Source organism: Lissotriton helveticus, chromosome 1_1 (assembly GCF_964261635.1).
Source record: "Lissotriton helveticus chromosome 1_1, aLisHel1.1, whole genome shotgun sequence".
Taxonomy (NCBI): domain Eukaryota; kingdom Metazoa; phylum Chordata; class Amphibia; order Caudata; family Salamandridae; genus Lissotriton; species Lissotriton helveticus.
This window is the reverse complement of record NC_136057.1, coordinates 1,652,685,554-1,652,700,919: the sequence shown is the minus strand read 5'-3', so window position 1 is coordinate 1,652,700,919 and position 15,366 is coordinate 1,652,685,554. Positions and strand designations below refer to the sequence as shown.

At 43.0% G+C, this 15,366-nt stretch overlaps 1 protein-coding gene across 2 annotated transcripts in view; it reads left to right on the top strand.

Moving 5' to 3' along the window:
- Positions 1-14,142, top strand: part of TFCP2 (transcription factor CP2) — a 356,031-nt gene extending 341,889 nt beyond the window's left edge. For both annotated transcript variants that reach the window (XM_078688852.1, XM_078688853.1), the window contains exon 16: positions 11,533-14,142. In XM_078688852.1, coding sequence (XP_078544978.1) covers positions 11,533-11,570 — 38 coding nt within the window. In that variant the 3' untranslated portion in view covers positions 11,571-14,142. The remainder of the gene's footprint in view (positions 1-11,532) is intronic.
- Positions 14,143-15,366: the final 1,224 nt, after the last annotated feature.

Here is a 15,366-nt window from a genome sequence, read left to right as displayed (position 1 = left end):
AAAGTTTCGTTATAAACGTTCTTTACCAATCCGGATATATACATTTTTTATGTTGATCACATTGCGTCGGGCAACAGCTGTGTTCCTAAGCCAGAGGGAAAAAAGGGTCCATTGAATGAGGACATCTGTGCCTCCTACAAAGAACACATCCAATAAAAGGCACTTTACTCCTCTTCCACCAGCTGAGGCACCCAGTAAGAGACACTTAGCTAGTCCACGAAATCTCACTTCTTCAGATAGGCGTACGAGATACCAGTTTCTAATTACTGAGTTACTAATTCAAAGAGACCATATAAAATATCCATAAGTAATCTCACCAGCACTCTGCACCTGCAAGGGCTCGGACGGGAAGACTGCAGGCTGCAAGAGCTAGGCCAGCATGCCCCATAATGCAATGGTCTGGGTAAAAATTGCCTTAATTGATGATGGAAGCAGGCCAATTATATCGCTCGGGCCAAATCCCTCAAAGAGATCCCTCTTTTGGTCAGAACATGTTGAATCCCTAGCATTATCAAGTTTATCTTCCTTCCTGGCAACATTGGCCTCACCTGAACCTTGTCAACCTGAAAAAACCCAGAAATGCATATACCCTTGAAGAGCTCACCACCAGTTTTTACTAATTGACTGAAACCCAGACTTTTGAGAAGACATCTAACCATTTGCTGATAATCCACCAATTCTTCTTGACTTTGCAACATTATCAAACTATTTTCAAACTAAAAATGAAACTAACTTTTCTTTCTTTAAAATCTCTCACTGGTCTCGACTTCTGTAAACACAAGGGTGCTGACAAAAGACCGAAAGGCACACACCAAAACTGGTACGAGTGACGTTTCCATCTGAAAAGCAGAAAATGACTTACTCTCTTGCTCCATAAGTACCATGAAATAGACACCCTTTAAGTCTAATTTACCTAGCCAACCGCCCTCTTATAACATCTCTCAGTAGAATAACTCTTGAAATGCATGTGAACTAAAAATGAGTTAAATTCTGTAAAAAAAAATTACAGGGCGCAAACGTGATTTTTGTCACCCAAAAAAGGTGCACATTTCCTGTACTCGTCTCCTACTTGAAGGATTGAGCCCTTTAGTATTTGCCAAATCTATGTTCGTAACATTAATTCCCTGGTTTAATTTTCCTCCTGTGGGACTAACAAAATCTGTTATGAAACCTAAAATAGTTTTCAACACCCACTGGTTCCTTGTGAGACCTTGCCATTTCTTGTAAAAAGTTTTCAAATGACCTTCTGGAAGGAAAACTGGAAATAGACCACTACACTCATCTTGGAAACCTCTGCCAACCTGTGCTCTTCCACACAAACCCATACTTCTCCCTACTCTTCTCTTTTAGGGAAAGAAGCCCGTTATGACTTCAAGACCTTTTCCTAATCGCCTGGACTGATCGTATAATTGAAACATGGATGCTCCACAGCTGGTAATCAGTTGCATCCTACAAGGCCCTACCAAAAACACTTCCACCAAGTAATATTCTCGTATTACTTGTCGCTTTGTCCAGCGCCTTAAATAATAAAACCTATTTCCCTAAACTCCTAACCAGGCCGCCTTGTAAAATAGAAGACCCTATGCATCTTCATAATTTTACCTGCTAGCCATAGCACCCAGTTTTTAGTTTTCATATAGTGCTGCCTCTCAGCTATGAGCCCAGTGTTTGCATTTCCCAGGAAACCAATTGGTGTCTGACTCTTGCCTCTCAAATGTGCGCTTCTCCTGCCCATATCCATTATTTGCTGCAAACTACTCAAAGCCTCCAAAAGCCTTTGTGGATCTTGTTTCAGTGACTGTTCCAGACCTTTCCAATGGTCTTTTCCCAACTTAACGAGAAAAGGTATCAACTCTGGATTGAAGATGAGTTATCGTGGTCCTTGAGCACGCAGCCCTCATAACATTCCTCACTCCCCTTTCTAGAGACTTCCTGCTCCATTCTTTTGTAACTTTTTCAACATGCTCCAATGGCCACCAGTGCACTTCTCAAGGGCTTCATGCCATAAGGTGTAAATGTTTTCTTGCCCAGAGGATCCTTTAACACATTTTTTGCTGAAGGATATGGTTAATCATGGACCAGAGTATCATTACTAATATCATCCTGTTGGAGGTCTAAAAAATACTCATCAAATTCCTGCAAATCATTTTTATTTTGTATGCCAACAAAATCACCCTTATCAAACTCGGACTCCAGCTTTCCATGTATGTCACAAAGAACATCTTTCTTTCTATTGGCATTAAAGCCATACTGTCTGTTTTTCCCTTTGGCTTCCTTTCCATTCTTTCCAAATGTTTCATCTTCCTCATATGCTTTCCACCATAGAACCCTTTTTTACCACTTCCACCTCAGATAGGGACCAATATTCATCCTCCGAAATGTCATCCTTCCTCTTGCACAGACTGAATAGCATCATTAAACAGAAGCTATTTCTGATTGGATCAATTTTTTAATCAACTCTGGGTTTACTGCCCTCTGTAAAATCTCAAACGTGTGTCTCCTGCCTTTGTTATAAACCAACTTTCATCTATTGTGCCTTTGAAACAAATGTTTCTGATGGACACTTGTAAATGAAGATTCCTCATTTTACGAATACCCCCTGGTGCAAGGCTGGATCAGGACAATTTTCATTGCAATTGCCTTGCAAGTAGATATGTAGCATTGTGCGTTTCCGTGTCTGATCAGTCCCGCAACAGATGTTATGTCTGGGCCACTATATCTACATGATCTCCTTGCACTGACATGTTTCTTTCTGATCTCTGTCTGCGCCATCAGTCACAGAGCCCATAGAAATCAAAACGTGTCAGTAGGTGGGGATCTTATTAATGGACCATGTGAGTCAATTCCACAGAATGGTAAGGAGGGAGTTTCGGTGAGGAATCTGTGTTTAGATGGTCTGTACCAGAAAATACGTTACCAAAGATAAGTATCTTGTTCCTCTGATAGAAACTTTTAATTGCAGGTTTCTCACCTTGTGAAGATACCAAAGCAGTACCTCCCCAGGTGGTGGGCCTGTGGAATGGCTTAAACCATGAAATTCTGGAGGACAGATCGTGTGACCCACCCTTCACGCCAGACCTGACTATCAAGGCATTAATGCTTTGTCAACATGTGGAGGGACGCTCATGTAGCAGCCTGGCAGATGGCCAAGATTGGCACACCGCATGCTAGCTCAGTGGTAGCAAACTTTGCTCTGGTGCAATGAGCATGCAAGCCTTCTGTGGCATGCTCCTTGGCTAGCCGATAGCAGATCCTAATGCATAGAACTGCTTGTCAGAAAATGGTTCTTTTTTGGACTGCTTTTCCCTTTTTCGCTCCAGAGAAGCCCACACATTGATTAGTGTTCAATCGATGGTTTCTGGTCTGATCGATGTGGAAACAGAGGGCCCTCTTAGAGTCAAGACTATGAAGCTGTTCCCCCTGAATCAGAGCGTAGAAAGCTGACTTACATGGAAGGGCGTCATTACTTTCATCAGGAAAGCCACTTTGTCCAGAGGATCAGTTGGCCCAGAAAGGATGTACATGGCTGTTGTACAGTTGAGGTCTGGAGTTTGCTCACTTAGTTTAATAGTCTCTAACAGAAAAATAAACTAACCGAAAGTAGTAACTTGTCTTGTCTGTAATCCCCCTACGTGCATTTAACTGCAACTTCCAGCCGCCACCTCGCTGACTTGGATTAAAAATGATTCCAGTCAGAAGAAAAAACAAAAGAAAAACACACAGAGGTGTAGAACCTTGAAGTTTCTTGTTACGAACCTCTAAAAGATCTTAACACTAAATTGGGGAATCAAATGAACGATCTTTACAGAAAATAGTTGAAATGCTTCCAACTTTCATAATCCTGGTTAGGAAGCCTATCCCCAACTGGACCTTAGCCCAAAGCTCCCTTGACCTAGATGATTGCTCCCATCCAGTTATCTTACCTTTGACTATCAGGATCTGTTCCATTTACCATTTACATTTTCTTCCTTTTAGCATTCACCCCCTGCTCCTCCATGTTCTCTACTGTAGGAAATGGACCTTTTTTGCATGGTTACTCCCTAACTTTTTGCCGGATATCTGATGCCAACTTGATTGAGTGTGTACTGGGACCCTGCTAACCAGGCCCAAGCACCTGTGTTCTTTCCCCAAACTCTACCTTTGTTTCTATGTGCTTGCTTCGGCATTACATATACTCAAATTGGAACGATCCCTTTGTTTCCACAAGTGGCCCAACTCTGGGCCACATGTAAGTGGGGAGAGGATGAAGCCATACAGCTAGAGCGGTCGACCTCGAAGCTAGGAAACTGGTTTCGAGTCTCGGCAATGACGCTCAACATCCTGTGGTTCTGGGCAAATCATTTAATCTCCCCGTGCCTAACAAAAAAAATTAATGTGTCCATCTGTACCAAACTAGTGCTCAAGAAAAGCGATCTGATAATGGATATCTTTGGGTCCAGTTTGTGCTATAAAAAAGTCTCTTGTAAAAGGTACCCATGTTACCAAGGACTTTGAACAGAGAGGGCCTCGGAGGGCCTCTGCGTGTAGTATGCCATCCTCTGAGACCCCTCACCTTAACACCACCACTGCAGCCTGCATGTTTTGGTGCAGACCAAACTGAAGAGTCAACATGACGCATCTCCCTGTTTGCTATGCCTGCCAACGCTGCCTGTGGCTTGGGTAAGTTATCCCTCTGGCAGGACTTAGAGCCATAAAGCAGGGTGCACCAGATCTCAGGCGAGGGCATAGCTGCATGAGCAATATGCACCTATAGCGTCCATGCCATTCACAGACATTGTAAGTGCAGTGAAGCATTTTGACTACAAGGGCTAGGAGGCTGTCATTGTGAACTCCCCAACTCCATGATTGCTTTACTGAAAACTGGTGTCAGGGCCTGTGCAGCGGCCCCCAAGGATGAGCGTCTGGAAGGGAGGTAGACCTCAGATAGGCGGCGCTCTGATATAGCAATCTCCTTTTCTATTACAGCCGCCACCCTGGTGATAAAGCGGTCCATAGTTCCAATTACTGGGCTTCCGCCAACAACTCCCCTTTCACCCTCAGTCCTGAGCAGTTTTCCTGAGCGGGTTGACATGGTTAAAGGTAGATCCTGTTTTCGGGTCAGTGTACCACCCCCCAAATGTTGCAAGTGTCAGAATCCCCAATTTCGATTGGTCCCCACCTAGGATAGGTTAACACACCAATCACAATTTACGTCTACAAGCCTAAATTTGCATACTCTGGGACCGCCTAGTGATTTTGGGGTTCTCACGAGATATTTGACAGAATACAATAGAAAATAACATTTGTAGCAAGTTAGGAACAGATCAGCTCCATCCTGCTGGGTCAGAGGTTGCATTCACAGGAGCATCTTGACTGTGGCTGCCAGCTGGCTGAGTTCCACTGCTCAAGGTTGCCTTCTCTCTGCCTGCGCGACATGCGCAGTAGGGACCTTCAAGATGGTTCGCGTCTCCCTCAGACCCCCAATATCGCAGTACATGAAAAGTAAGCGAAAACACATTAATAACGTAAAATATAATGACTCATGAATAGCTACTCTATACCTCTTACTATAAAAATATATGATGCCATTATGAATTAGTGCAACAAACAATACCGTAAAGCGTTTTGCGCAAGCTTCACCATGTGAGTGTACAGACAGCCATTTTAGACGCAAGTGCGCAGGTGCAAGAATTCCCACCAAAACTGCAAATACGTCACGTGAGTGTGACTAACGCATGCGCAGAAGAAACCCATCAAGCGGCGGCCATTTTTAGGAACAAGGGTTACTTGAATTAGTACACATAGGCAAGCGTCACTAAGATACACAAACATCAAAAATAAAGGGAAATTAGTAAGACGTACAGGTTGAGTTATAGGATTATTAAGTTATTCGAGGATCTTGATTTCAAGCAAGTTGCGTAATATGCAAATCTTGCTACATCAAGGGTGCTTCTACCCTGCCCCCTTTTTGAGTTCTACACGTTTGTTTTTCAGCTTTTCTGTACCTCACTCTACCGAGGCACAAGATGGTTGCCCACAATTTCTGTTTTAGAGTGTTGACAGACAGTGGCAGCCAATCAGCATGCAGCTCGTGCACGTAGGGGTACGCGTACGGTACGCGTACCGGTAAGCTCAGGAGTAAGCTTAGGGTGAGCTGCTATAGATATATATGTGTTTTTGAAGTTAATTTTCATAAAAACCACTGGAGCAATTTTCACCAAACATAGCAAAGGCACATCTGCGTACCAGTCCCTACAATTTTCCCAAGTTTGGTGTGATTCCGTTCAGCGGTTCGGGCTGTAGACTCGTCAGACCGTCCTATGGAAATTAACATGGGGAAAACATGTTTTGGGACCCCCCTTTTTTCTCAGCCCCCACTTCACGAATCCCCCCGAAACTTCCAGGGAAGGAGCTCAGCGGAGCTGGCCAAAATTTTGGAAAATTACACGCAAATTCCTCAACCGGCGCCAAAGTTATTCCCAATAGAATGTTGCGGATTTCCTATGGTAGCCAATCCTAACTATATATACCTACTGGCTATTGCCAGTAGGTAATATATATATGTATATATATATCTCCAAAAACGCCCAGAAGCTTGAGGCCGCACAGCACTCCAGGTGAGTAACAACTCTATTTAAAACAAGCAGGCAGCTTAACATCCCTTTGAAGTCCATGGCCTGACGCGTTTCGATTCCGCTGTTTGCCGCTGCTTCTGGGATATATATATCGTTTGTTTCCAATCAGCAGCACACCCACCATCAGGAACCTAGCAGAAAAAGAAACGGAAGACCCAGAATGCAGGTGAGTTTTTTATTTTCGGGCACACCTCGTCAGCATAACGTTTGTCTTGTAAGCCCGGTGTTTGGATAACTTTATCTTTACCTCTGTAAGCCTGAGGCTGTACTTGTGGGAGTGGCTTAGGTGTAGATTTAGCACCCTCTTCGAGTGTTGGCGTTCCCTTGGGTTGGGGCCCTGCTTTTGGTGGGGAAGGAATTTTGGGTGCTAGAGCTTGTACTCTGCTAGTTTCAACCTTATTTGATTTTTTGGGGGAATTAGAAGCTGCTTGTGATGGTAAGGCAGCTCTGGGGGCGCACTCCCCTTTGATCCCATGTCCTGGTTATTACTCGCTCCTTTTAGCTGTTTGAATGTGGTTTTAAGTGAGTAGAACCCATCGAGGGTTGACTGCTCTAATTTATCTATTCTAGCCCCCAGGGCCCTAACCTGTGTCAGTATAGGCGTCAAAAGGCTATTTACCCTCTCCAAGATAATTTCAATAGTCACAGGGTCCATAAGCTTGGGGACATTATCAATGTTATTACTAGTAGGTTGGCAGTTGTTTAAATCCCTGGGAGAGACCGCAGCATCCCCCTCTACCTCGTCCTCTGGGAGCAGGCCCTTTGCATCTTTTCCACCTAGGCCAAAGGGCTTTCTTTTTCTTTTGTAGATCGCGGCCTGTCTCACCAGCCTACCCTTTTTAAGGTTACATGACTTTTTGCTTTTTTCCCTTTTATTCTGCCTACTCACATCAGATTCAGTTCCAGAAGGCGCCCCATCTAGAATCACTATAGTGGGGGTGGGCAATATTGGTAGTAATGGCAGGGTTATAGCGTTGTTTAAGGGCGTTGGTGATGCAGGTGGAGATGGATTGGTAGGGCCACCCTCTTCCTCAATGCCACTAGGAAGAAACGCGACCAGATGTTCCGACCTGTCTATATTGTGCCCTATTTCTAACAACTGAGGGGGGGTCTATAGAATAGCCAGGGATATCAACAACGGGGGCAGATTGGACCCGCTCACAAGCCGGTGTCAGGGCCTGTGCAGCGGCCCCCAAGGATGAGCGTCTGGAAGGGAGGTAGACCTCAGATAGGCGGCGCTCTGATATAGCAATCTCCTTTTCTATTACAGCCGCCACCCTGGTGATAAAGCGGTCCATAGTTCCAATTACTGGGCTTCCGACCAACAACTCCCCTTTCACCCTCAGTCCTGAGCAGTTTTCCTGAGCGGGTTGACATGGTTAAAGGTAGATCCTTAGAAAAAGACTTACACGGCCCACCTATACTTAGTGTTGGTGAAAAGGGACGTGGCCCAGCCCAGCCTCTAACAGCCCCTGACTGCCACAGACTGCCCGCCCTTTGCTCGGGCTTCGCTCGGCGTCCCGCTCGCGTCCCGCTGCGCGTCGAGCAGGCCGTAAAATAGGGACGTTGCAGGCGGGGGGCGTGTCTGTTGGAGGGCGCGTCCGCTTGCACCTGGGGAAGCAGGGACTCCTGGACTTCCGAGTCCCTGCTACAGCGCCGTCTTGATTTTCTCCTCAAGCGCCTCCCAGTATCCAGCGCTATACCGGCAGCTCTCCCACCTTTCTGAGCCGCGAAGCGGGTGCGGCGAGAGACAGCGGCAGCACAGCCCAGCACAGCAGTCGGTCCCAAGATCGAGGAGACTAGCAGCAACCTCCACAAACTCCCAGGTGGGTCCCCTGCTTTATTGTATTCTGCATTCTAAGGTGCTTCCACAAAGCAAATTAAATCATTTGTTGAAAACCCCAGGTTCATTTGATGAGGAGGAAGGTAAATAGCACTGTCTTCCTCAGAAACTGCCTGTTGCTGAAATCTGCAGGTCAAATATGACGAAATCAGTCCACCAGTGTGCGATTTATTACCTAGACTTGAATTTAAGAGAGAATGCCTAAGTTACACTGTCTGCAATTGTTTGGTTAGTTGGCAGTTTTCCTTTGGCTGTCTATCCTTTTACGCTATCTTTGCATAGTGTTTACTCCTAGAAGAGTTGGAAATAAACTTGCGATCTTAATCCTTGTTCGTGAAGATCCCATGGTGGACAAGGAAATGTTAGTTACTTTTATTCACAGTTAGTTCTGTGTAATTTGAATCTTTCCCCACTGGGTGGACTGCCTTCCATTAAAATCTCAAGACAGTACTGGAGTTACACAATGAGCTGCCGATTAAGCCCTCTTTGATTGCAGATACTGTTAGGTGGCCTAAAGGCACTGATGTTAACATTTTTCAAATCAGCCGATCTCTAAGCCGGATTGGTGTCAATGTTACCTGATTGTTACTTGGTAAGGAGCATCGTCTGAAGTTGCAACAGCAATTGTTGCAAAGAAATCGCAGGAGATAAATGAAGCACCTAATCTACCAGAGTATGAACACCACAAATATATTATAGAACAGCTGGTATAGCTAGTCAATATTAATCAGTAGGTGTTCAGTTATTACTGTTACATTGTTATGTTAATTAAATTTAATATAACACTTGAATCGCCCTGGGGCATCTCGGTGCTGCACACCGTAGCAGGAAGGCATCTACACAAGAGAATTTATTGGAAGAGGTAGGCTTTCACTAGTTTTCTAAATTGGCAATAATTCGAACAGGCATGATTATGCACTGGGAGTTTGTTCCAGTAGACCGGGGCCAGGTAAGAAAAAGACCTCCCTCCGCATCTGAACACGTGGATGCGGGGCGCACACAACAAGGATTTGTCCATGGATCTTATATTTCTGGTGGGTACATAAAGTTTAACTTTCTTTTGGAGATCGCTGGGGCCATTGCCCCCTGATAGCCTTATATGTAAAGCACATCTTAAAGATGCTCCTTTTCTTCACTGGTAGCCAGTGCAGAGATTTCAATGAAGGAGCCGACTGAGTACCTGGGGAAGATTAAAAATGAGTCTGGCTGCCATATTCTGTACCACTTTGAGCTTGGCCACTAGTGTCTCAATAGCTGCGGCCAATAGAGTGTTCCCATAATATAGTCGACTCACTACTAGAGCTTGGACTGATATTCTCGCAGAGAGCGGTAGAATCGGATTAAGATTACGTAGCAGTTGCATATTATGGAAGCACCTACCAGGGGTATCCAGAATATGGGCTTTCATAGAGAGGGCTTGATCAATTTTTATACCAAGATTCTTCACAGATTGTTTACAAGTTGAAGCTGATCCTAGGTAGAAGGCCACCACTCAATTGACCACAGAGTGTTGGCTTTGCCAAATAGCATGCTCTCGTTCTTATCATAATTGTTGTAGGTAATTGTCAGTCATCCACCCAGAGATGGCAAACATTCCTTTCGCAAAACGATCTTTAGTTGAATCTAAATCAGGTTCAAAAGTGAGAGTCCGCTGCGTGTCATCAGCATAGAATATAATTCCAAAACCAAAAGGCTCAACAATCTTAGCAAGGGGTGCCTTATATATGTTGAACAGAGTGGGGCTCAAGCATAAGTCCTGTGGAAACCCTTATCCCAATACATCTTACAGGAGGTGTAGGGGCCCAGAGTGATAGTTTGGGATCTGTCATCCAAGTAGTTATGAAGCCATTTGAGCACAGTCCTTCAAATGTCAATCTCATGCAGCCTCTTTAAAAGTCTAGAATGAGAGACCGGATTAAAAGCTGCAGAGCGATCCAACAGCACTAGCGTGGAAGGGGTTCCTACGTCCAGAGCGAGTTTCAGAGAGTTGATAACTGCCAAAAAGGCTGTTTCAGTGTTATGGCCTGGTCTAAATCCGGACTGCGAAGAGTCCAGAATTTTATTATTTTCTAAATAAGCTGTTAGTTGGTTATTAATTAACCCTTCTAGCACTTTACCCAAAAGATGAAGCAATGATATGGGACGATAGTTAGGTAGGATGTTAGGGTCCAGGTTTGTTGTCTTTAAGATCGGTATAACAAACGCTGCTTTCAAATCACAGGGAATAGTGCTCATTTCCACCGTGAGGTTGAATATAGATTGAATTGCCAGAGCAAGATGTCTAGCTAGAGACGCCATCATTTTGGGAGGGCAGATATCTGAAGGGGAGCCTGAATTAGCTGAAACGAGAGACCGCTGGACCTCTTCCAGAGACAATGGTTCAAACTTAATTAATTTGGGAGTCTAAACAGCTCCCGGGGGTCAGATTCCGTGCGGGTATGCAGGTGTCAATGGTAGGTTTTATTCTGGAAAACAGTAGCGCAAGAGTCACACAGGTCGGGTGGTGCACAGTCCTGAGGGCTGGTAAAATCATGAATAATTTTAAAGAGAACTTTTGGTGCATCTCCTGCCTGTTCAATTTGGTTGGAGATAAAAAGCTTACACGTGGATCTGATATTACTATGGTATCTAGACAAAGCTAATTTGTAGGCGTCTTTGTCCTGCAGAATTTCGGTTCTGCGCCATCTTCTTTCTGAATTTTTACAAGCGGATTTCTCAGCTTTGAACTATGTAGTAAACCAAGGCGCGTTAACCTTTACTCAAGATTTTGGTGTCTTACACTGACTCAAAAGTTCACATGATGGGAATGTGATCAAATTATTAGACTCTGGACACAAAGTAGATGAAGGGGTGGAATAACTTGACTTTCTGATTTATAGTTCTTTTATCTCAGACTTTTTGTTATAAACAGTGTCATATGTTATATTAAAAGCTATGGTACACAAAGCGTAGGCGGTTTGACCCAAACAGTTCTTTGTAATTAAGCATCTCTATAGTTTACATTTTAGGAAAATACTGTATATTAAGTTATCCTGGGTGTCATGACTACTAACTGTTTGTTTCTTTTGTTCACAGCTGAGACCAATGATAGCTATCACATCATCCTCAAATAGTTGAGTCGACGATGGACTCTGCTTTCTATTCCTTGCAATGAAGTTTGATCACCTGTTCCAAAAAAGCTTGAGTGCAACTCGGGACTATAGGTTCAAGGGTGGAACCTTAAAAAAAACAATCCTTTTATTCTCACGTTGGCTTGTTTGCCCAATGAAACACGCGGTGGCTTCTCTGGCATGCAGGCTGAAACATGACATGCAACTTTAAATCTAGTAGCATCTCCATTTCTGCATAAACAAACGTCCAGAATTTCACTGTCTTCTTGGGGGATGTATTCCCTTGCTACAGCCAGAAAGGTCCAGTTGTCACAGAATAGATGCTTGGGGTGTGCTTTTGATACTGAAACTTGTAAGAGATTTTTATAGACCTGTCTGGACTGCATCACAGAAACGTAACAGCTCCCCATTTTAACGTTATCCATAGTACTCCTTCTCGGATTGAAATGACAAATGATTTCCCTGCCGACTGTCCTTTGAGTTTGAGGCTCAAAGGAAACCAAGGTACCTCGGTCCCTGTGTTTAGCACATGCTCCAGAGTTTTTCATTTTGTTTAGTTGTTTTCAATCCCCAAAGGCCTTCCAAAGCTACATTCTGACCCATGTTTTTCCACTTTGTCTTTTATCAGTGTGAAGTTGTGGATGATTCTGTTAGCTTGACTCCATTCTCTTATGGCAAAGCCTAGTCCCTGCTCATGGAGCTTCCTCTTCCCACCCCCTTTTTTATCAAATATTTTTCTGTGTACCATTTTTTTACTCCTTTTTGTTTTAAACATTAGTACCTGTACTTCTTTCTGTGTCCATACCTAGAGAGCGGCATCTGAAAGCTTTGTGTGCCAGAGTATTATTAATTTTATTCAAATGTTTTTCATGTTAAGTTGTTTTTTTATATATCCTTTCTGCTCCATATTTGTTTTTTAGAAACCATATCTGTTCCACTGTCTGTGACATTTTATGTTCTTTGCCTAAAAACAAAATGTGACCGTATTTTTTTAATTCCTTTTTTTTCCATTAAGGCTCCCATTGTAGTTCTACTTCTTGGGAGATAGTGAATAATTATATTTTGACGATGATGGTCTTTTTATTGGTTCAAATTTAGGGTGAGACATGTAAGAAGTAGCTGTGATTTCATGATCATACTAAGACCTAATAAATCGAACATGCCAAAATGTATGTGCAATTGTTAGACACATGAGAGATTCTCAGTAAAACATAGAACAAAGGGAAACCTATGAAACTGGGCATGCAAGAGGTCTTACCATTCTTTTGGAAATGTAGAATCTCTGCTTTCTATTTGGCTGACTCAAATTAAGAGCTGTTGTTGCTTTTGAGATGCAAAGTGATTTTGTCCGTGATCTGCCATTCGGACAAAAAAACGCAGGGGTTCTAAAGTTCTAGACACACCATTGTTAACTTTGAAAAAACAAATTGATATGAGTGAACTTTTGACAACACAGTGTGGTTCAATTAAATTAATTTGTTGAAGCAGGTTATTGGTTATTAAGTGTATGCATTTCCTGGGGCAAGTGTAGTCCATTACAAAGTAAGGCCAATATCCTTAATGAACTGATCCATAAATGATTTAATATGTTCTGGATCCCAAGTGAGGGGGCACAATGCCATGGAGAATCCCATGGAGAGGGGATTAAAGGTTTGGATAAACTTTTCCAATGAAGTAGTCTTATTGGGTCTGAAAAATCGGTTTGTGCCCACTGGTGGTACGAATTAGTATTTTTTCCTAGATATATACATTTTTGGATTGTTGGTCTTCTAACCCAGTGCATCTGCATGGCTAGCGTTATTCTCCAGTGATCAAACATGCTTTGGTGGAAGTGTTGTGATTCTCGAACTGCCATTTCCTCCGAGGTGAACCTTTCCACTGTACCACACCAATATCTGCAGCATCCTGTAAGGTGATATATAATCAGTGAAGCAACAGAGTAAGCTATTTGACTAATCTGAAGCAACCTCTTATTTGCTTGCAGGTTTCCTCAGGGGGCACAGTTGTGTATAAAATAAATCGGATATAGGGCATTTGAGTTGTAATGTTGATGTCTGTCTATTCTTTGTATATGTATATTGTACTTTATTGCTCTGTAGATTGACATTTTGTACCTCTTTCAATTTGTATTCTATAGAGTATGTTTGGAGAAGTAGTCTTGTTGAGTAAACAGGGACACCCAAACACACATGCAAACACACTCTTAAAAGGTCTTTTATAAACATAAAGGTCAGATAATTCATATTTTGAATTTAGTATGTATACAATGTACCCAAGTGCATGTGTGTGTGGTCACCTGTTAGCAGCACACCCCTCTTTTTTTCCTTCAGCGTACTGAAGGGGCATTGATGTGGGAGCGAAACCTTGTTAATAATAAAGGTTGCATTGTGTGTGTGCAGGATACAACAGGGCGAGGTACTAACCAGGCAACAGATTTCAAGTCTGTTTAGTTGGTTTTCATATTGCCTTGTAGTATGGGTGACAAGTGTAAATATCGTGAGCTAAATGTTTAATTTCTGATGAGATTTTGTTTGACTTACAACAGAAAAATAAAGATACACATTTTTCACATTGAGATAATCCAGTTTTTTGCAGTAGGTTTTTTGTGTGTGCTAGTTGCCTGCTCTTACTTAGGCAGGGTTTCCTCACTGCCCTCACACATAATTCTTACCATCTCTCCAGTTACATTGGTGATGATGTTTGCCTTTTGATTAGCTTAAGTTAATTGTTTTTTCAAAAATGTAGTTGCAGTATTAAAAGGGGTACGTAACACATAAAGTGAAATATAAAGTAAGTATCCAGTCTGTAAAGGAACATATACTATTTGCATCATGACATTCTGTGCACAAAATGGACTAATTCTAATCTGGGCTTTATTAGAAATCGTGAAATAGCCATGATTGGTAGATGAATCATTGTGACAGTCATATGTTCTGGGGAGAGGAATATTTTGATGGCATTTTGGATTTTAAAGCTCTTGCCTCTCTCTGCTGCAAAACCATTAAACATGTAGTTCAAACTGTGTATCACATGCAGTAAACAGTTTTCGATAGCTTCTGGCTTTCACAATTCTGCATTTTCTCCCTATGGAACAGTGTCTTACCGTGCTGAAATTCACCAGAGGTCTATGAGAATCTTTTATAGATTTCCTCAAAGGGCCCCTTACCAAAGAAAAACCCTGGACTTCCCAGTGGGAAAGAAGCTGTTACACTTGGGTAAGAATATTTGGTACCAGGTGCCATCACCGATTCAGCATTCTCTATTACGATGAATCAGAATTGCAGCTCCGCCCTTTTTAGGTACCTCCATTTAGCTGATGGGAGGTTTTGACATGCCTGCATGTAAGTACCTCTTGATAAGAATGCTATATTTTCTTTTTCTTCAGATTTTTATATAGCGCGAACTTGACCCAAAGGTATTGGGTGTCAGAGCACTTTACACGAGCACCAGTTGCTTACACAAGGACACATTAATTTTTGTCCGGCATGGGGACATTAAGTGATATGCCCTGAATCACAGGATGTTGAGCGTCATTGCAGAGACTCGAATCCGGTTCCCCAGATTTGAGATCAACCGTCCTAGCCGTTAGGCTACATCCTCTCCCCAATGTCATAAAAAATGGATCCTCTTGTACCAGTCGACCGATTCAAGCGTGGCTGTGTGGTACCAGAAAGCAGTGCCCCTCCCTTGTAACTCCATGATAGCGAATAACGAACTCTTCGATCAATGGTGGCGCTGTGGACCTCCAGTGCTTGGCTTCGTCCTGTTTGGCGAGTATTCACCCAATTCCCACTAGTAT